General features: G+C 49.9%; 6 protein-coding genes across 6 annotated transcripts; 3 read left to right on the top strand and 3 right to left on the bottom strand.

The window, feature by feature from the left end:
* Nucleotides 1–2,015: 2,015 nt before the first annotated feature.
* Nucleotides 2,016–2,862, bottom strand: Z518_02722 (uncharacterized protein; the record flags this gene model as incomplete). The annotated part of the gene is made up of 2 exons (XM_013419749.1): nt 2,016–2,287; nt 2,382–2,862. The coding sequence occupies 2 exons, from the start codon at nt 2,860–2,862 to the stop codon at nt 2,016–2,018; spliced, it is 753 nt and encodes a 250-aa protein (XP_013275203.1).
* A 1,622-nt stretch (nt 2,863–4,484) lies between these two features.
* Z518_02721 (uncharacterized protein) lies at nt 4,485–7,288 on the top strand (the record flags this gene model as incomplete). The annotated part of the gene is made up of 3 exons (XM_013419748.1): nt 4,485–6,079; nt 6,134–6,281; nt 6,332–7,288. 3 exons carry the CDS (start codon nt 4,485–4,487, stop codon nt 7,286–7,288), a joined length of 2,700 nt encoding a protein of 899 aa, XP_013275202.1.
* A 1,556-nt stretch (nt 7,289–8,844) lies between these two features.
* Z518_02720 (uncharacterized protein) lies at nt 8,845–9,228 on the top strand (the record flags this gene model as incomplete). Its single annotated transcript, XM_013419747.1, has 1 exon — nt 8,845–9,228. One exon carries the CDS (start codon nt 8,845–8,847, stop codon nt 9,226–9,228), a length of 384 nt encoding a protein of 127 aa, XP_013275201.1.
* Nucleotides 9,229–12,329: 3,101 nt separating this feature from the next.
* Nucleotides 12,330–13,992, top strand: Z518_02719 (uncharacterized protein; the record flags this gene model as incomplete). Its single annotated transcript, XM_013419746.1, has 2 exons — nt 12,330–12,968; nt 13,018–13,992. The coding sequence occupies 2 exons, from the start codon at nt 12,330–12,332 to the stop codon at nt 13,990–13,992; spliced, it is 1,614 nt and encodes a 537-aa protein (XP_013275200.1).
* A 2,112-nt stretch (nt 13,993–16,104) lies between these two features.
* On the bottom strand, nt 16,105–17,766 carry Z518_02718 (uncharacterized protein; the record flags this gene model as incomplete). The annotated part of the gene is made up of 4 exons (XM_013419745.1): nt 16,105–16,227; nt 16,512–16,990; nt 17,133–17,239; nt 17,399–17,766. 4 exons carry the CDS (start codon nt 17,764–17,766, stop codon nt 16,105–16,107), a joined length of 1,077 nt encoding a protein of 358 aa, XP_013275199.1.
* Nucleotides 17,767–18,827: 1,061 nt separating this feature from the next.
* Nucleotides 18,828–20,641, bottom strand: Z518_02717 (uncharacterized protein; the record flags this gene model as incomplete). Its single annotated transcript, XM_013419744.1, has 5 exons — nt 18,828–19,252; nt 19,315–19,604; nt 19,658–20,141; nt 20,183–20,387; nt 20,438–20,641. 5 exons carry the CDS (start codon nt 20,639–20,641, stop codon nt 18,828–18,830), a joined length of 1,608 nt encoding a protein of 535 aa, XP_013275198.1.
* Nucleotides 20,642–20,908: the final 267 nt, after the last annotated feature.

The raw sequence follows: 20,908 nt of genomic DNA, 5'->3' as shown, positions 1-20,908 counted from the left end.
TTTTCGCCCGATGGGGGCTAACCTCGCTGTGTTCGGGCAGCCTGATCAGCGCAAAAATGGGCCAGTCGCCGCGAGCGATGGTAGGCTAGTACAGAAGCAGGAAAATGGAGGGAGAGAAACCTGTCAAAACTTCAAGTGGTCCAGACCCCCATGGCCATGAACTCAAGATTCCACTAAGCCTTTTTAGGGTAAAAGTTTAACATACTATTCCCCTTTGGGACCGGCAAGCCAGCCAGCTCCATGGTCCAACCAGCTCCAACTCTGCTGGTGCCAATCTACCCTCAATCTAACCGCCTTTCAAACGGCGCTTTGCAGAAGAAAACAGCTGGCTCAAGCCATCAATCGTAAAAGAACCGTAACTTCCCTAGTACCGCAGATTACCGAAGCAGCCTCACCTCGTGGCAAGCAGTCCAATCCTAAAGCTGATTCGCTCTTTTTTACGTGAAATCCCATTCCAGTAGGTATTAGCGACAGCCACAGATCAGATCTATCGATTGATTAAAAAAGGGACATGGACACCTCTCACAAATTGTGCTGTTAAGGCATTAGGGTCTAGCCCACACAAAAGCTTATTCGATGCACTGACTCCGATCTGCTCAGTTCGTCTTATGTTGTACAGTTTCGATTTAGTTCGACCGGGTGAGGGCTGTTATCAAAACCCGAAGCTCAGATGCCCACTCGACGCACGTTTGCTCTCCTTGACGTGTCGCACCTTGTGACCCTCACCAAGCCTGCTCCTGAACGACAGGTTCTTTTGGCGTAGGCAGTCAGTGGCGCGACGTGTCAAATGCGTGTCTGCCAATACAGATGTAGCAGAGATGAGTGCGGGTATCTTGGTGAAAACAACTCCTCTTTCGACAACAGAACAGACACTGCAAGGGAAACGAGACGACGGACTCAATTTCATATCACTGGATTCCTGCTGTAGACTGTGCGTTCAGCACAGTTGAAAACTTCCCCGTGAGAGAAATGTCTGATACACGGTACTGACTCTGTTCTTTAGGCCCTAAGGATATGGTCTGTTCCACGACATATCAATGATCAGGCATGTGCAGAAAATTATACTCATTGGATGCTTCTGTGCCATTCAATCGCTTTCTTCTCTCTTGACGCCAGAAAAGGAGCTACTCAACCTCAGCACGGCCGGCGAACATTCTCCTAAGCTTCCGAACCACCAGACCGTCATTATGACCAGTACTGGCAGCTACTTCCTCCAGATGCTTAAGAGTTTATCCCCTAATGGTCTTTGATCCTCGGGCCACCACAGACTACCTGGAACAAAGAATCGGCGATACCTTAAAGTTTTCGGACAGTTTCCAGCCTTCCACAAGTTTGCAAGGCGTCCAGATATCTATACTTTCTCTCTCTTGGTGGCTCGCTGCCCACCAAAACCGCTAAATGACAGCTTTGACATCTATCAACAAAAGCAAAGGGGGACAGATGACACTCGCCCACGTTCGCGGAATAATCAACCAGCCACATTCCTGTACCAATAGCTCGAGTTGATTGCAGGGACATATCGGGACGGAAGTGCCGGAGCTCATCAAGGAACACATCTATCCTCGTATCTCCTTTTCAAAGCGCCTCTCAATTCTATACAGTTTGGGTCACGTTCTTACTAGTTTCAAGCTTTCAGCCAAGCCCGGCAATACAATCAAAGACCAAGGCAATAGCTCCCATTGACTACAAGACCTCCGAATTGAAAGTAAGCTGTCAACGACTCAGCTGCTGAAACTTTCCCAAATTCTGTCAAAAGGACCATTCTGTCACACACTACACGTGCTTATCAATCAGCGCAATGACAAGGACCAAGCGCTCTTGCCATGCTTTGATCGACGATCTGGTGTTTCTTTTCGCGTAAATTGCCTCGTGCGCAAACCTTCGCGAAGCATTGACATAAGCGAGACGCTCATTGACAGCTCCAAACGAAAGTATGAATAGTACGAGCAGACCGTTGCAACCGAGGAAATCATGCCACAACCTCTATCCTCCCATAGACTCCAATAACCTCACTCTCAGGTATCCTGTGTCCACTCCATGACCCCTAACCCCAACTTCCTTGGCGTGTGATCCCCAGTCTTTGTCTTCGACAGAGTAATCGCATCCGGTACAAACATTAAGAAGTGAAAGCCACACTTTTCAAAAACTCGCCGACTAGCAGAGTTGTACTCGAAGTATGTCGCCCGGATAGTCTTGGCATTCATATACGGAACGAATAATCTGTGCATCAGCGTCTGGAGGACGGCCGGCATGATACCGCGGCCATGATATTCGGGGATGAGATAGACTATCACTCGATTAATTGACTGAGTGTTTATGCAATCTTCCCGGCAAGCCATGGAAATGGATGGGCATGGGGGATGTGTCGTCACTTTACTTACAGCCAATCTCCCAGATAATTCGTGGATCTCCAGGTTCGAGGCTGTCATTCTGCTCTTTTCGTTTCTCCCTCTCATCTTCCTCTACAATGTAGAGAAAACTGCCTCTCTGGATCGAGATCTCACCGATCCATCTCTGTTCTTCTCCGCCTGAATTATTTGGCTGGGTAACCTGCCTGATCGAAAACGGCCACATAGTCCTGCCCACCCCTTTCGTTGCCGACCCGTATCGAGTCCTCTCTTCTTGAGCGACTTTAAAATCCTCCAGCGCGCTCGCTGAAGCGTTCGAGATTGTGGGATACCATTCTTCCCAGTCCTTCTCCTGGTACGGGTATGGAGGACCGTTGAGTTTCGTGTAGACGCGAGGATCATTGAGAGCGAGCAGAACGGCAGGCCCATCGGAATGTTGGGGCGGCGTCAGGATAATTTTCGATGCATGGCGAACTTGAATGGTCAAGGTTGAGGGCTCAAGGTTAGATTCCATGCCCGAATAACCCCCACCAAAAAAAAAAAAAAAAGGACGGGGGATATGGCCCAAGGTCAGGTCACGAGGCCGATGCAGCGATCAATCCATGAACAGCGCCTCCACATGATAATGAAAAACATGAGAGGTGCTCACACTTGAAATGGCATCCAACACGCGGTGCCTTGATGAAAAAGGGTTGTGGGTGAGTCAGAAACTCCCAGGACAAGGGTTTGGGTCACATTCGGAGTCGAATTCTCCGAACTGCCCGATCATGCATCTCGTACACTGAATTATGGCTGGGATTCTGGGGATGACCCCAGTGGGATTCAAAAGAATATAGCCTATACAGTACTATACGAGGAGCTAGACATAACGAATAGTTCATCGTCAGTTCAAAGACCATTATCCAGAAGCAGCATCAGGGGGGAAGGGATACTGGTTCGGCTGGAACGCTGTTACTCAAGCCCGAGGCCGGGCATGGCAGAGGAATGTTCCATAATTTCGAGTTGTAAGCACCATGTTTCATATTTTCGAGGATTTTTCTCAGGAGGTACCGTCAGCGTCTTGATGTAGGAAATGGTGAGGGAAAACAAGCATTGGTGAGAATGCGGGTAGGAGTCCGAGAAAATTAGGCCTACGAGGCTGAGTAGGCCGTGCCGCGGAGTAGGATGGCAGAGCTTGGTATGGACGTATTGAGTGAGGTCTAGACTATTTCAGGAGTAGAAACCCCGTTGGCGGCAGTGAACCATGTCGAAGGCAATAGTCTGGACTCTTCAACCCCCTGGATCCTGAAGGAGTCAGGGCGCTTCTGTGGGTGATGATTTTTGTGTTGACATTAGGATGACATCATCAGAACAACCTCTGTCACCATCATATTCAGGCTTGATTTTATGTTTTACTTGGTTGTTGAATTATACCAAATATTACCATATCTACATGATCCATCACTGTCTGGCTCCATTTTGTGAGTACGTAACTCAAAACGCGTTTTCTTCGTCTCCTGTTTTCCCGTGTCTCACTACCACTGTTTCTCTTGGCATTGGAGCTTTTAATCTCCCCATTTTTCTTGCCAACGACTCCACGGCGCTTTTTCTTCTCTCGACAAGCGAACAAGTGGACTTGGCCGTCTCAAAATGGACATCTTCATGCTTGGCTCCTCCTTTTTTTGTGGCTTATTCCAATCTCCTGAACAACAGCATGGCGTTGAGTCTCAACTTTCGACAAATCCCATCGGGCTCCACAGATCCACAACCCCCTGTCGGCCATGGTAGGACCTCGCTGGCGCCATGTGAGCTGTTGGCCCCTCCTGCCTCGCCAACTCACACTCACGGTGGAGAGATTTCTGTTTCCAGTGGTGCATTCCTCTAAGACCGCTGCAGGCCGGCGTGCCATAATAGGATCATAACCATGGTTTTGCGTTAGGCGACGCTTCCCGAAATGACCAGACCGAACGAGAGGCAGCCTTATTTTCCCCGTGCCGAGAGTACAAAGTGCTGAGAACGTCCATTTTCCTGATTCTACTCTCTTCGTCATACCTATTGCCTTCACGTTCATTTCAACTCGCACTGTGATTTTGGAAGGTATTTTTTGCCTTCGTCCTTTCGTTCATTATTTTGTCGCTCTTTTCTTGATTTTTCGTGATGAGGTCGCTCAAGTATTTGACGGCCTTGTTGCCCCTGTTCGTCACCAATGGCCTCGCAGCAAAATGGGCCGATTGGAACAAAGAAAAAGATGTCCTCGTGGTGGTAACGACGACCAGAACAGTGACCATCTGCCCCCTGACGGAACTCTTTACTTGCGATATCGATCTTCCGACCAACACCGCCTCCTACCCCGACACTACTCCGGTCGAGCCGACACACACTGGACGTCCAGGGGGCCATGGGCCGGGCGGTCATCATCCCGGGGGTCCTGATGAAAGCACTGCCACTCCGGGTGAAACTGATAGCACTACGACTCCGAGTGGACCGGAGAGCACGACCACAAACCCAAGTGGACCTGAAAGCACCACCACTCCAGGTGGCCACGACGGTGGTCATCATCCCGGTGGCCCTGGTGAAAGCACTACAACTTCCGGAAGCTATGTCGAAAGCAGCACCACGCCCAGCGGTCCTGAAACTACCACAACCTCGAAAGGAAGTGAGGGAAGTAGCACCACCAGCCCTACAGATACGACCACCAAGATACCTGGTCACGATACAACCAGCAAAAGTGAAACTACTTCACCCACCGGAACCACCTCAAAGACCACTACTGCCTCAGTCTCCGGAACCACCTCAGAGACTACGTCTTCCTCGGTTTCTGGAACGGCGTCGAAGACTACTTCGGCCTCAGTTTCTGGAACCACAGAGACTACCTCTTCGGTTTCTGGAACCACAAAGACTACTTCGGGAACGACTTCGAAGACTACTTCGGCCTCCGGAACCAAGACAACCTCTGGCAGCGTCACGTCCACCTCAAAGACAACATCTGGGAGCACCACGACAAGCAAGACTACTTCTACCACTTCCACCTGTGCTGCCTCAACCGTCTCGGCATCCGGTATTCCTACTCCGACATGCAATACCCCAGAAGACCGTAGCAAATGGTGCTTGGGCAAATCGGTCGATGATGATACTCACGATACCTTCTACACCGGAACAACCAGGGAATACACTTTGACAATCACCGCTCAAGACATCGACTTTGATGGCACTGCCAAGCCTGCCTTTGCTGTCAACGGCAAGTCTCCTGGTGAACCTATCGTTGCCAATTGGGGTGATATGGTTGAGGTCACAGTCATCAACGCAATGACCGACAATGCCACCACTATTCATTGGCATGGTATTCGGCAAGTGGGCACCAATGATCAAGATGGTGTTCCTGGTGTGACTGAATGTGCCATCCCCCCCTTGGGTTCTCGAGTTTATAAATGGCATGCTTCGACCTATGGAACGGGTTGGTACCACTCTCATGCTTTGGCTCAGTACGGGGGTGGTATCCGAGGCCCTGTCATCATTCATGGGCCAGCTACCGCAGATTATGACCTCGACATGGGCACAGTTATGATTGATGAAACCTTCAGTCAAACAATCTTCCAAATGGCCTATAACATTGCCAGAGTCCGAGGAGCCCTGCCACCATCCACTAACTACCTGCTCAACGGTAAGAACAAGTCTCCAGATGGCACCACGGGTGAAGCTACGAAATGGACCGTCAAGAAGGGCAAGAAGCATCTCTTCCGCATCATCAATAGGTATGAAGTCTCAGCCGAGTCCCATGCCTCCTCGATTGCTAATATGTAAATTAGCTCTGCTCAAACCGCATACGCTGTCCACTTCGACAACCACAAGATGACCGTCATCGGCGCCGACTATACCCCCATTGTGCCGTACGAGACCGATATTTTGTGGATCCAGAGTGGCCAGCGATACAATGTCATTGTCGAGATGAATCAGGTAAGCGCAGCTATCATGAGCTTTGTCAATCTAGACTCACACATAAACAGCCTGCCGGAGCATACTTCCTGCGTGCCGTTACCCAAACCGGGTGCGGTGTCACCTGTGGCAACACTGGTCTTGGAACATCTAATGGTATCTTCACATACGAAGGCGCTTGCGGCACGCCAGTCTCGGACAACTTCACCATCACCACCGCCGGCGACTGCAAGGATGAACCACTTGCCAGCCTTGTTCCTCACGTGTCCAAGAATGCCGGCTCGACCAGCGACTTTACCTCCACTGTCAAACTCCTCCCGGGGGGGAATGCTGGCAGCCAGAACTTTGACGGTTACGGGTCTATTATCCGATGGTTCCTGGGGGGTCTCAAAGAACTTTCCGAGAACAGCGCTACTCCTGCGGCTAATAAGGCCGTCAATGTGACTTACAGTGAACCCACACTCAAGACACTTGCGACCTTGCCAACCTTACCACTCAACAGCTCCTTGTACAGCAACTCGGCTGTCCTGGATGGTCCTGCCGGGGAATGGGTCTACTTCGTTATCCAGAACAACTTCCAGACCTCACACCCCATGCATCTTCACGGGCACGATTTCTCCGTCCTTGGTCAAGGTCGTGGTGTCTTCACGTCCGACATGGTGGGACAACTCAACTTCGACAACCCTATTCGACGAGATACTGCCCTTCTCTTCGGTATCGGCAGCCCAACAGCATTCACTTCCGGTTGGACCGTCATTGGTTTCCAGACCGACAACCCCGGTGCCTGGGTCATGCACTGCCACATCATCTGGCACGCGGACGGCGGTATGGGCCTTCAATTCCTTGAACAACCAGATGCCATTGACGCCGAACAATATTGGGAAACTCCCTCCTTCCAGGATGAGTGCGCTGCCTACGAATCATACGAAGCTGCTGGTGGCGAAGGCAAGGCTCCATATGAATCAGGCCTCAAGAGACGACACCTGGGCGGGTACCATTATAGACCCCATGGACGCCACATGCACTAAAATGGCTGTGGTTCGGCATTCCTAGAAGACAACAACGACGCCGAGCATTGCACACAGAGTTGAACACGTAAATTAATGGAATGGCACGCCTGGAAACAGTTGCTTTTTGGATTTTATAATTCTTGACGTCGACCGCAGAATGCCGTGGAATGCCAGAGTCGGAAACCCTGTATGCAGTACATAATATGACATCCTCGTGTTCCGCGCTTTCTTGCCACTGGCTTCGACTAGATCTTTTCTGAATAATTTTTCTCCCAGAGCTGAAACTTGGAGACACAATCTGTGTTTGCTGCCCCATAAGAGGATGCCTTTTCATGCATATCGAAAAGGGAAATGCAACAGCGAAGGTCGCGAGTGGGCGAACCTGCCAGAAGCTGAGTCCCTATCTCGTTGAAGCTTGGTCCTGCCCAGGGAGCGACTTCGTTATGAAGTGGAAGTCGCTCTGACTACGTCGCGCTGCCTGTGCCGGCCACGGCTCAGGAAATCATTCAACGAGAAACTGGGGTACCAAAACAATCTATTTTGCCGAAAGCTTTTCCCCGTGTCCGTGCCTTTTCGACACGTTATCACGCCATCTCCTTCCAGCGGCCGTCAAGGAGAATACTGGTCCGTGCTCGTAGGCTTGGGCGCACGTGGAAACATCAAGACCGAACTAGCCGGGTCAAGATGGGGAGCTCCTCTAAGCTGTAAACGAACATACGCATGGATGTTATCACAACTCAATTACGGGTTGCCTTCTAGAGCACGGGCCTTCTCGTCTCCAGCCTGGTTGTGGCGAGACAGACAAGGTGGATTTAGCATTAGGTTGTACGGAGAATACGAGAGGCGAATCTGCTGCATGTAAAAAAAGGGGTTCTGAAGACCAACAGTGTGAGGCAGCAAATCAGACCAAACGGGGCTGACAGAAGATCAGTGGCCAGATGGGTCCCCACCCACGAATCACGACTGATCTTTGCCCATAGCAGACTCATCTCTTGCAACAAGCCACAATGCTATGGGTTTGGCTTTTGGACTCCACGACTTCAAACTTGATTGCACCGGAAAGAATTGGGTATATGTCTTTAACATATGGTGAAATTTTTCAGCTGATATTTTCTTCCTGTAGCTATTGCGGGCTGCGGAGTGACATTCAGATTTCGGGATTGCCCATTGGCGGTCTCGTATTTGACTCTCACACAAGCGTTGATTGCAGGGGGCCATGGCGCTCGCAAGCCCCTTGTAAATTGTAAATAGTTCATACTGCTGGAACCCCTTACGATCCGAAATGTCAGCGCAGGGAGAGAGCCCTCTCGAAAATTCCTATGGATGGACTACCTCGACGGTGCCGTTTGCTCAGGCCGGGAACTATTAATACACCACTTTTTCAATATTCCAAGACACATTGCCGATTTTGCTAGTCCAACCATGGAGCCGAATTATGGTGCAGATGTGACAATATTGAAAAGCTGACGGTTTTCATGCAATCGGCGCTGTTTTGAGACTACTAACAGCCTTGACTTTGTTGGCGGCGAATCTGTGGGTATAAACACGAACCATGCTCATTCATATTTTCAAGCATGACGAAAAGCCGTCTCGTGGCTGTCTCTCTCGGCGCAGAAGCAGTCGTCCGCCGCCCAATCCTCACCCTTCAGCCTTTCCTTGCCCGATTTATTGGTGGTCTGGCGACGCTGCTCGTGTTGGCCATAACCCTCTACGTCTGGGGCTCTCTTCTCATCTCGATCCGTGACGCTTTCCGCATTTCTGCGTTCCCAGCGCCTATTGGAGCAGTGGGCGTCTACATCTTTGGACCTCTCTTTGCTATGTTCGTATATGATCTTATCCGTCAGCAGGTCGCGGTTTTTCAGTATTTACGATGGCTGAGGGGTTCCGAGAACGAGGCGGACAGACGGTGGAAAATAGCAGACCGTCTTCTCTCGTTCGACGAGTACAACAGTTCTTGAGGAGAATTAGAGCGGGAGGTTGGCGTGGTGGTCTTCCGCGTGAAGTCACGCAAGCGAATGTCCGATTAAGATTAAGGCAATGGGATGGCGAGGCGAATAACAGGGACGAGGAATTCCCTGGGGAGATTCATTTGGAATGGATAGGGAAGAAAATTGAAATGTGTAATGTACGAAATGCAGTGTCGTTCCAACACATGGAATGACTTCTCTGAGTTGGGAAACGGGGCCGAAAGAAATGCCTGATGCGGTTCCAAATACCTCAGTGGGCAGAACTGGATCAAGAGCCAACTTCATGAGTGAGGAGTCAGAATATCCGATTCGACATTCGTGCTATTTACCGCCATGGTTGTCGATGTCAGCATTTGTGCTCTGGCAGATTCATTGGTCCCTGACTCTGATGCATTTATTCAGCGTTCCCTGTCTGCACTCTTGCAGTCATACATGTTTTACAGGTTGCGGATCTGTCACATTAAGACGCCAGCCCCAAGAGGATACCCGAGCTTTTCTCCTATTTCTGCTGCGTTATGTCGGTGATCCTCCATCCAATGTAGTTCTAGCGTTGGAGTGTGGGAATGCCGTCACGCCACAGTATTCGGGTTAGACCGTGGGCGTGGATCAATGGATTATTCTCTTTTCCGCAGGCACATCATAGAGACATGCGGTGTTTTCATGGCCAACTGCTCTGCGCTAGTCCTTAACGCTGGCCAATGGAGCCGCTGTGGTCAATACATTGCTGGAGGCATCCACATTCCCTGAACAAGTTGAACCAGGAGAGTCGGCAATTCTGTCGCCGGTCACCATTTGCGAGCTCCTGCTAGAGACAAACTTCAACACGAACCCTTATGGAGTAGACGGCCCGGCCATGCATCGAATGCTTCAAGAATTGCAGATAGCCTTCGATTGTTCATACTTCAGAGGATTTTGTCCCTCTGAGGGCGTTCGAGAATATCCCATAGAAAACAATGGAAGCAGAACGTTTACCATGTGGGAGAAGAAAGTTAAAGGGAAAATCACTATGCCCCTTGCTTGAAGGCTAATTTCGCGGACCGAGAGGTGATGATGATGTTGCCCTGAGCGCGTGTTAGAAAGAATGATTGAATGTCATAACCCGTCGGACCTCGTCGACCTTGACCTTCTCTTCATCTGCACTCTGTGCTGGGGGCCCAGCAGACTCGTGGAGAATCACCGCACTCAAACCAGTTATATCTCGTCTTCAACGTTTCATCCTTGGTATTTATCCAAAAGGTTGTGAAAAGTGTGTTAAAGACTAGCCTAATCTATGAACAAATCGTGGCCGTTTTATAAGCGTCGTCCTTGGCGTCTTGGCCAGAATCACAAGGCTAACGAATAGTCATCACGGCACTCAATCGTGTCTTGCCTATAAACTCCCAGGAAGGCATCAGGTTCTGTCTAAGGTGCTTGACCCGGCCATACGCCAAGTGACTTCGACGATCCTGATGGTGCTATGCTCAATTTCGACAACTCCAGTAAGATGCTGTCTTCTGTGTTGATATGCCTGGCTATTTGGTGCGGCCTGTGACTGGTTGCTCCTCCATTGAGTGAGTATGGACAACAGATTCAACCGGCGATGTACTTCCTGGCGTATAGGCGCGATGTTCGGCGCACTTAGATTAAGCACTGTGACTCAGGCCTGCACTACGATGTCTCAGTTGTTGATTCCTTAGACCACAGGTTCGTACTTTCGAAGGGCAACGAATATCCTTACAACTCGCGGAGTACATCAGGCCATATATGCTACCCCATAGAATTCTGTTGCCGCTCTTAGGCTCCCCTTCAGAATCGGGCTAGAAGAGGTGAATGTTAGGAGTCTGGAACCATAACGGAGAAACTTCGTCAAAGATAGCCTCGTACGTGATTGATGATCTCATGGCCGATTTTACAAGAGACCGCATCACCAAAATGGGAGGGGTCAGGGTAAATGAATACACACACTCTCACACAGACTGTATCATCACTACGAGCTCTGATGGCCGGCGAGTCGGAGTTCTTTCTTCGAAGACCGAGGAGATACTTTCTCCCAAGCTCTCTGCACAGCCTCACTAATCACATAAGAGATCTCGTTGGATGAACCATTCATCTACAGTATCGCACGAAAGAAATTGATTTTATAACGACCGGGGGACGGGTTCAAGCACTGGACCGGACCAGCTTTTCGAACCCCATGGAACAGCGGGCTCTTCTGGTGGGGGTTGTACGGTGAACGCGCCCATCAGCATCGGCATGCCTATGATCATGGTGAGCGTCAGCCGGAGAGGACGGCTTTGCGCGAAAAAGATGACACGTGTACATCCGGAATTGAGACTCAGAAATCGTGACCATGTTCCCTCTAGCGGGATACTAGATACTAGTCAACAACTCCCCCTTGCCGTCGTCACGAGAGTCCTCCCCTTACGGCGCCGACCTATGCCTCAACGGAGACCAAGGACTCATGGGAGACTTGCTCAATCTCAATGCGAATGCTAGGATGGCGTTTGGCTGCAGTGGGAAGGTGGTAAAATGGATTTTGAATTTTGAGTTGCTCGTCATAATGCTCCACATTAGATTTTCTGCCCGCAAGCGTTCCCTTCATAAAGATCTGCAAGAAAGGATCATTCTCCTCAAAATCTGGGCCCTTGATCGTACTCGCTCATTGACCATGCATTTATATAAGCTTATCAGGCCTCCAGGATTGCCTTTCCACGGGACGCCTTTCTCAGCAACACGGCCCCTAAATGCTCAGGCGCTATCAGCTGCTCTCAGCTTGGTTACGACGCCTTAAGGCTCATCAAACACGAATTGACTCGTGACACCTTCATGGCAACTCTAGAATGTAACGGCTCTGCCCCTGCTTTTGGCTCAACCATAGCTTGCACAAGGAGACGGTAAACCTTTCCTTTGCTTACTCAGAGATAAAACGCTCATCCTGACTGTCTCTTTGCGGGGAGGCTCTACGTCACAATTCTGACACAAAGTGCGGCGCTCGTACAGGAGCTAGAGTATACATATACGCTTCTCCCCTTTGGACAGCGAGCCCTTCTGCCTTGTGGAACGACTGAGTTGATCGGGATTACCACAAGTCCCATCGAAAAGCATTGATTATCATGGCGGTCCGAGTATGCGTAATTGGTGCTGGCCTCACGGGATTGATGGCTTTGAAGAATTTGAAAGAAGACGGGTTTGAAGTCACGGCATTTGAGAAGAAACCGTATGTTGGAGGTATTTGGAAGCCAACACAAGATTCATCCCTCTCCGTTACACCTAGTACAGTCCTCAACACCAGTCGGTTTCGCAGTTCGATCTCTGATTTTCCATTCCCGGAGGAGGTGGACGATTTTCCCACTAGCGAACAGATCCATCGATACCTAGAAAGCTATGCTGACCACTTTGAACTTCGACCCCACATTCAGCTCGACGCTGAAGTCAAGGATCTGAGAAGGGCTGATGACAAATGGGAAGTCGAGGTCCTCGTCAACGGCACCCAAACGATCGTCCAGCGATTTGATAAGATCCTGTCTGCGACTGGACTTTTTGCGGGCCCCAAATACCCCAAACAGAGTCTGGCCGGAGCCGAAAATTTCAAAGGCTCCGTGATCCATGCCATTGACTTTTCAGACGGGTCTCGATACCAAAATCAGAATGTCTTGTTGGTCGGATTGCACGCAACCGCAACGGACATGGTGAAGGAACTAGCAGGAAACGCCAGAAAGGTGTATATTGCTCATAGGAGCGGTGTGATCCTGGTAAGTCTGTCAAGGTTTGTCCCATCTTTGGGCTAAACTCGATTTCTAGGCTCCCCGGTACACGCCGGATGGCCGTACTTTTGACTATGACATGAACCTACGGTTTGTGGCCTTCCAAGTCTTTGCAGACAAATGGTTTCCCAACCTGCTCAACGCTTTCCTGGATCGTGTCTTAAAATCGATGTCCAAGAAAGCATTTCCCCACCAGCCCAAGGAATGGAGCCTCTCACCTGCGCAGTCTGTTGCTGTCTCTCTTCCACTTGTAGCAGATGAGCTCTATGCCTTCTTGAACACCGGCTTTGCCACTCCGGTGCCAAACACCCGGAAGGTTGTTGGTCCAAAGTCAATCGAACTGACCGATGGACGTGTGTTGGAAGATATTGATGCAATCGTGTATTGTACGGGATACGAATTCGCGGTACCCCTCATGCCACCGGAGTATAACCCGTATCCGATCGTGGGTGAAGCTCCCATGCTGTACCAAAATATCTTCCCGCTCCATCCCGACCCAGCCGTCCGCAATTCCTTGGCGTTCGTGGGCCAAGGAGTTACCTCGTTCATAGGTCTTGTTCAATATGAGTTGGAAGTAATGGCTATCTCACAGATTTGGCAAGGCAGATCTGTACTCCCATCACTCTCGGAAATGAAAAAGTGGCGTGAAGACAATGTCAAGGCGATGAAGAGGCTCCTCGCGTATCACAGACATGAGGGGACGTTCTATGTCGTCATTCTTCCTATCCATTCCTTTCTGACATGGCTGGATAGAACCGCCGGGACCGGAATCTTCGACCATTTCGGCTGGTTCAAATGGCGAGGATGGAAGCTCTGGTGGAACGAGCCAAAACTTTACCAGATGTGCCTGGGAGGTGTATTCTCGCCCACGATATGGCGACTATTCGACATGGGTCGCCGAAAGCCGTGGGGTGGCGCTAGGAAACAGCTGCTCGAGGATAACAGGATTGCGGATGAAAGATGCGAGAAACGGTTGAGAGCAATGAAGGAGGAGAGCCGCAAGAATATATAACGATACCAGATCAACCAGCGCTTTAGTTACACGGGTCTGATGGCCAAAGAAGCCAGCTCGCTCAGCTTCGACGCATTAGAAGGCGGTTTGATGTGTGCTGTGGGAATTTTCGGGCGTTAGTTGTTTCTCATTAGCCAAGCGTCGACGTTGGGGTGGTTGAGCGATGCTGATGGAAAGGACAATCTTGGAACTGAGTGCTGACAGCACAAGTCGGCCTTTTAATACTCTGCACCTTTGGAGGTGAGGTAGCAAAAGTTCGCGTCCACCCTCGGATACTCAATACAAATCCCGTAATATTCATTCCCGAGTCTTGACCTCACCAAAGTCCATTTTCGTTTCTAGACCTGAGCACCTGCTGTTTTGCTTCAGCCATGGCCGTGCGATCCTGAAGTTGGCTTTGCTAGCCCTGAGCGTGTCCTGAGCACCTAGGGCAGCCCTGAGGGCTATTCCACCACCGTCTATATGGGCCCTTTTCTGGGCTATGGGTTCCCAGCTTTGGAATTTCATTTACTCGGAACGTCCAGTTCCAGGATGACTTCGCTCAACTTATGCCGCCAGAAGTTTTACAAAGCCATGGTCGACCAAAGGCTCATGCCTTGATCCAGCCTTACTGTAATATGAACCGTGTTAAACTGGATCTTCCACCTGGGAGAGGAGCCACTGGGCTTGGCTAGTGCTTAAACTGCTTGTGTCAAAAACCTTGGGGTGCCCAAGGAGATAACTAGTTAAGAACGGCGTGTTGTGAGGCAGCTCACCTTACTAGCCAGCGTAATGCTTGGACAGCCCAGCCCACACAAGTACATAGAGAGAGCTATTGGCATGCGTGGAGTCTAATCAGCAAGGCTGGATGGGCGCAGGTTGGGGATTTTGGATCTGGTAAGTCAACGAGCCGGAAGCGGCCATCTCACTCCCTTATAGGGCATCAACTCTCTGTCGAGAAACAGAACCGAACTGTCAAGGAATTCGAGTCAAGGAATTCGAGACTGACCAGCAGACGAAGGTTTTGCCTTTCTACACAATGCTTGCATAATACCCATCACGTCCTCTTCGCGCTCAAAGCAGGTGTTTAGATGGCAATGTACTGGAAATACACTTTTGCTCTCCACGCTCCGTACCTCTCAACATCTGTATGGTGGTCCATCCCACGACTAGGAAATCCCAGCTTGTGAGCTTGCTTCTTGCAACACGCTTGTATGACGATCCCTCCCGCTACCGCGCCATTCCCCCTCCCGTTTGCCGGCATGATGCTGGCTGGTGGCACCTAAGAATCGAGGAAAAGAGAGCATATCATCGGACACAGGATATACCGTTGATTGACTTGGGTCCAGGGTACAGACATGAATATCCTTAAAATTCTGCTTGAACGTGGGGTGTCCTGTTATGCAATTCTGCTCTGAGGCGGGCAGTGGAACATCAGGATCACTCTATGCTCGAAATGTTTTTGAAGCATGTAGGAAGCTTGAATGATAATTCTCGAAAAGCAAGAAGGTATTTGAAACTAGCTGTGTACGCTAGAAGACACGACGTAATCTGTCTTCGAGTTGACCACGGTGCAAATGTTAACTCGGATCCTATTTCGTGCCATACTGTGACCTCAATATAGCATCGTGCCGCCGAGATCCGCATTGCAATTGATCATCGAATTAGGTGACGAGGAAACTATTCGCATCTTGCCACATACCAATGGTAATGTGAATGCGTCTGCCGCAAAAAGGTTGGGCGAGCTGCGCTTGAAAATGCTGCCGAACACGGATGGATCGATGTGAGCACAGACAGATGGACTATAAGTTACCGAAGACAGTATTACCAAGCCGTTAAGTTTGGGCGCGGAGTCGAGGTCACTATGTCACAGCCAAACTTTTCGAGAATCACAGAGAGTGGACTTTAGAAGACGAGGAATTACTCGAGCGTGAAACTTTATTCTAATCAAGAATCACCTAAAAATCGGCGGGGAGATGAGGACTTGTATCGCGTGGGGTCCTAATATTTGGAAGTACCTGCATGTAATCCATTACAATGAGGAAGGGGGAGAGTGTGGAAGAGCCACAAGGCGAGGGGGAGGAAGAGTACCCGCCTATGGTTCGTTCGGCCTTTGCTTGCTAGACTGCTGATTTACACTTTCGGCAACCCCAAAGCTTCCCTACGCCCTGTAGATGCTGGGTCGAGATACGGGCGCTCACCAACACCAGAAGCACGTACGCCAACTCTGATTCCATCGACAAGATGCGTGTCCGGCTAAAGAAGAACATCCATGTTAGCCTCCGACACCGAAAAGATCAAATTCAATGTCCGACTGAAAAATTAAGCTCTAGTGTGGGCGATGGTGAATAGTGACCGACAAGGCTGAGCGCAAAAAGGGGTCTTTTCCGCCTCAACCTCCATCTCCACCACCGAGCCAATACAATCCCAACCGGACTTTCACCGCAATACAACATTCCAACGAAGGAAAGCGGAAAGAAAATATGAGAAGTGGGCAAGAGAAAAGGTGAAATATTAGAGAGAGTTTCAGGTAAACATACCGTGGCGGCATGCAACGTGCACGCATTACTCCAAATCGCACATGCCTGCCTGGTCCAATGCATCCTTGCCACACAGTCATGATTCCTCGTAATCAACCTGAGAACATAGTCCCTAATCATCTGATCCTCGTATGCATAGACATCATTGATCCTGCTCACGTGCAGCCCTACGCCCGCAAATAGACTCTTCCACCCCGTCACGGGATGTGTGCGGATCACTGGGTGGACAGGGGCGAATTTATCGCCGATGTTCAATGGTGAACCGCGCGGAGACATCAGCTCGTATCCGCCGGTTTCGCAGGCGGATTTGAAGACGGGTTGAGCGCAGGTGGCGGTGAGCGTCTCAAGGAAGCGAGCGAACGGGGGAGAGAGGCGGTCGTACAGTTCGTATCCAGAGACCCATAATGTGTCGCCGCCCGAAGGGGGCGTGTCTTGCATGCGAAGAAAGGAGAAGTCGGCGGGACATTCTTCGAAGAGGCCTAAGATTATTTCAGAAAAGAGAAAACGGATCGGCAATGAACGATGATTATGCTCAAAAATTTATTGCAGAGGTAGGGGAAAAGTCCAATTGAAAGGGAGAGATAGGGATAAGAGGGGGAAGGGGAGGGGGGAGGGACGAACAATCACTATGCCATTCTCTGCTGAGGTCCTTGGGTTCGCCGGTGCTGTTCGGTCGATCTTTCATCGTCTTGTACAGCTTTTTCATGGCTTCGGAATTGATCACGTAACTAGACGTATATTTCGGATTTGTTAGCATAACGGTCATATATATACCTACAGGACGAGACAAGATAGCAGTAGCAAACCAAGCTGGCAGGTCGCTCAGAAGCTATATCTATCGACCAAGTGAATCAACATTGATAGAAAGATAGAAAGGGCCTACTCACATATTCTTATCTGTCGTCCCATCCGCCATAGGAATATTATTCGGATCATTATACAGCGGGTGAACATGCAGACCATGCTCCTTGGGGCGTCCCGTCAACTTCCCAAGCAAATCCGTAATAGTCTTCTGTTCCGCGACGGTCAAGTCATCTTGAGGAGCGCGGAAGAAGACCACGCCTCGTTCGCAGATGGTGATGGCCAGGTCGCGGATTTGGTCTTCGAAGTTGGGTGCATGGAGGATATCTTTCAGTTTGGCGGTTGGATATTCGCGACCGATGATGGGTGTGACGTCGATGTATTCGAGGTGGTCGATGGAGCCGGAGTTTTTGAGCGGTGTGCGCTTGAGTTTCATGTGTGAGATGGAACCCATTTTCAATTGATTGGTTGATGCAAGGGAGATGAATTGGGTATTGTGGCCGTAGGGAGGTATGTTATGTTCGTGTGATCCTATATACCTGTATTTGAATTCTTGCCTTAAACTAAGACGATTTACGACACAACAATAACAAAATGGAACGATAAATGTTGTATATCGTACATCGTGGCTTGTATGTCAACTCATTCCGAAGATATGTAACAGTCAGCCATCCGCCATCCGCCATCTCCATCGTGGGGCTGTATAAGTACAGTATATCAATCTTTCCAGGCAACCCCTCTGGTGTGGGCATGACTGCGGAGAGTCTTGCTCCCACCATCCCGTTGTCTCTATGTGGGGAAGTTGTTTCACGTCTGTCGGATTGGAGTTCGCCATTGCAATTTTACCCCATGGGGCTTGTTCGTTTAAAAGACCGGAATGGTCTGGTAGTAAATAAACATCTGCCGAAGACGATATGTCGTAGGTTATGGACAGCAAGAATGGTTGTCCGACGTTCGCGGTCAGGTTTCGAATCGATGCTCTTCGTGTTCATCTCAATGGCTCCCCAGTGTTTGAATTGGGCGAACCTTGGCCTAGATGTAATGATTATGTTCAGGCTCAGAACGTCCGTGCCATCTGCAGTCCAGGTGATCGACCACTGGTGAGAAGACCGATCGGGTATGACGGCTCTTGGGTTGTCGCTGAAACAACTGCCGTGCTTTGACGACGGATATATGTTTCTCTACCAAGTAGTAGTATAGGCCACTGTCCCGAGCACATTGGATCTCGTATTCTGTAAGCTAAACGGGGATCATTTGGAGAGTTGGGGGGGAAGTGGGTTCGTGCCTTTGTAAGCGGCCCATTGCACTGCAGCCTTGTCTATATTCCTGAACTCAAATCTTGAGAAATTGGGAACAAGTTGGATGGTACAATAGTTTCTAGTGTCCTGAAGAGTGGTCTTCGGGTTGACAGGAATTTGATGTAAATTACCCAGTCACATTTGCAGCAGGACACCACCCCGGACCCCCGATCAACCCCTCTCTACGCCCATTACCAACAGGGAGGAGCCCTCTCAATCATGCTTGACTCTTATTCTCCGCCTCGCTGAGTTCTTCCACGTGGGTGGACTGACCCATGTTCTTTCGCTCGCTAAGATCCTTGCCCATCGCTTCGGCAGCATATCCTTCCACTCCTGTACAAACATAGTGTTTAAATTTCCTTGCCGGAAGTCTCGCCTCGAACATCTCGTGAATTTCCTCCAAAGTGCGGTCTCGTGTTTCTGGTAGGAAGAACCAGGTAAATATCGCACAAATCATGTTACTTCCGAACCATATATACCCGTACTTTGGTCCCCAGGCGAGTTTTGCCGGGTTGATGAAATAAGGGGCCGTAAATGTACCTAGCCAATTACCAAGGAAGTTCATGGCTGTTGCCAGGCCAAATGTAAACGCACGAAGTTGATTGTTCACATATTCGCCGCCGAGAAGCCAGGCATAAGGTGCTAACAGATGTTAACCCTGTTTCGGGAAGGGCCGTGCTCGGGAAATGAAAGGGCGGACCTACCGTAGGCAACATAGAAGAAAGTGAAGAGAGCAATGAATGCAACGACAACCTTGCCGGTTGATTCGGTACCGGGGTTTGCACTCCATGCAATTGCGGGTATCAGTTGGCATATCCCACAGGCCGTGATTCCAATAAGCATGACCATGCGTCGGTCTATCAGTCGCACGAAGAAGAAGCTGACGAGGACACCGATAAGGCCAGTGCAAGTCACTAGAATCGAGTAGGCGAAAGGATTGTGCACTCCGGCAATCTCCAAAAAGTATGTCGTGTAGATGTTGACCCAGCTTGATCTATTAACAGAAAAGTCAGTGGATTGGTCCTGAACATTTTGAAAAAGACGCACCCGTTGGCGGAATGGAAACACACAACCGCAATCGAAAGAAGGGTGCGACGCAAGTTTGTCCCTCGCCACATTTCCAGGAAAAGGAGCTTCTTGTTCTGTTCCAGTTGCTCCCTAGTTGACTGACGGATTTCATTCAGTTCGGCTTGGAATTCCAGTTCATCTATACTTGAGTTTCGTAGCCGTCGCAGACTTCTCTCTGCGTGATCTTCCTTTCGCTGAACCATGAGCCATCTTGGAGACTCTGGAGCGACGACAAAAAGTAAAACTGCTTGGAGCGCTGGAGCAACAAAGAATATTGCAAGTGGAATCTGGTACGCTTGCCTGCCATCCATTGTGTGGGTCCCAAAGTCAATACTGGCCCCAACAATGGACCCAATTGACAGCATGCTTTGATAGACGGCAAAGACAATGCCGCGAAGATGGGCCGGCGCGGCTTCATGAATGTACAGCTGAGCAAACGTCAAAAACCAGCCAACGGATATGCCTGAGATTGTCAGCACAATGAAGCTTGCAACATTCGAATACGCAACTTGCCTAGAATGAGTCGAGCAACATAGAGAGCGGCCTTAGTCGTGGTGCCTAGTTGAATACTTGTGGCGATGAAGTTGAGAATGGTTGCAGCCCACAGGCCATGTCGTCTCCCGAACCTCGCGCTGAAAGGACCAACCAGCAATGAAGATACAAACGTGCCAATTGTCATGAGGGAGGAGATAAGTTGCTGGACAGTAGCCTGACGGTCATGGTCAATAAAGTGAGTGAACATGGCCAGCAGAAACTGACGTCGATGTTCCATTTTTGCAAATCTTCACTGTAATAACCAAAAACTTCGAGGAAGCCCGGCATCGACAAAAATCCGCCCACCAGCGCGTAGTCCAGTCCGTATTGGAAAGTCGACAATGTCGCGACAACACAGATGGCTAGACATTTGAGATGACTTCGTACGTCTAGTTTCAGAGGGTTTGCAGAAATAGGAGCCGCGACCATGGTGGCGGAGGTATGTTTGAAGATGATAGCAATCGAGCTTGACAGTGATGTAGACCGGAAAAGCTGACCGTCAGAGCTCTCGTCATTGACGCCAAAGGCAATTCTTCGCAGCGAAACAAGATGAAATATAACGAATAACCGATCATAGCCTACCTAGGAATGGTGCTTCTGTAGAGCTAGCACCAACCTCTTGATCCCTGCAAATGTGGAATTGGAGTATGGGGAAGGAACAAATGCGGAGAGGGAGAGAGGGGGCTGCAAATAGTG

Source organism: Rhinocladiella mackenziei (assembly GCF_000835555.1).
Source record: "Rhinocladiella mackenziei CBS 650.93 unplaced genomic scaffold supercont1.2, whole genome shotgun sequence".
Lineage (NCBI taxonomy): Eukaryota > Fungi > Ascomycota > Eurotiomycetes > Chaetothyriales > Herpotrichiellaceae > Rhinocladiella > Rhinocladiella mackenziei.
This window is presented reverse-complemented; position numbering and strand designations above follow the sequence as displayed.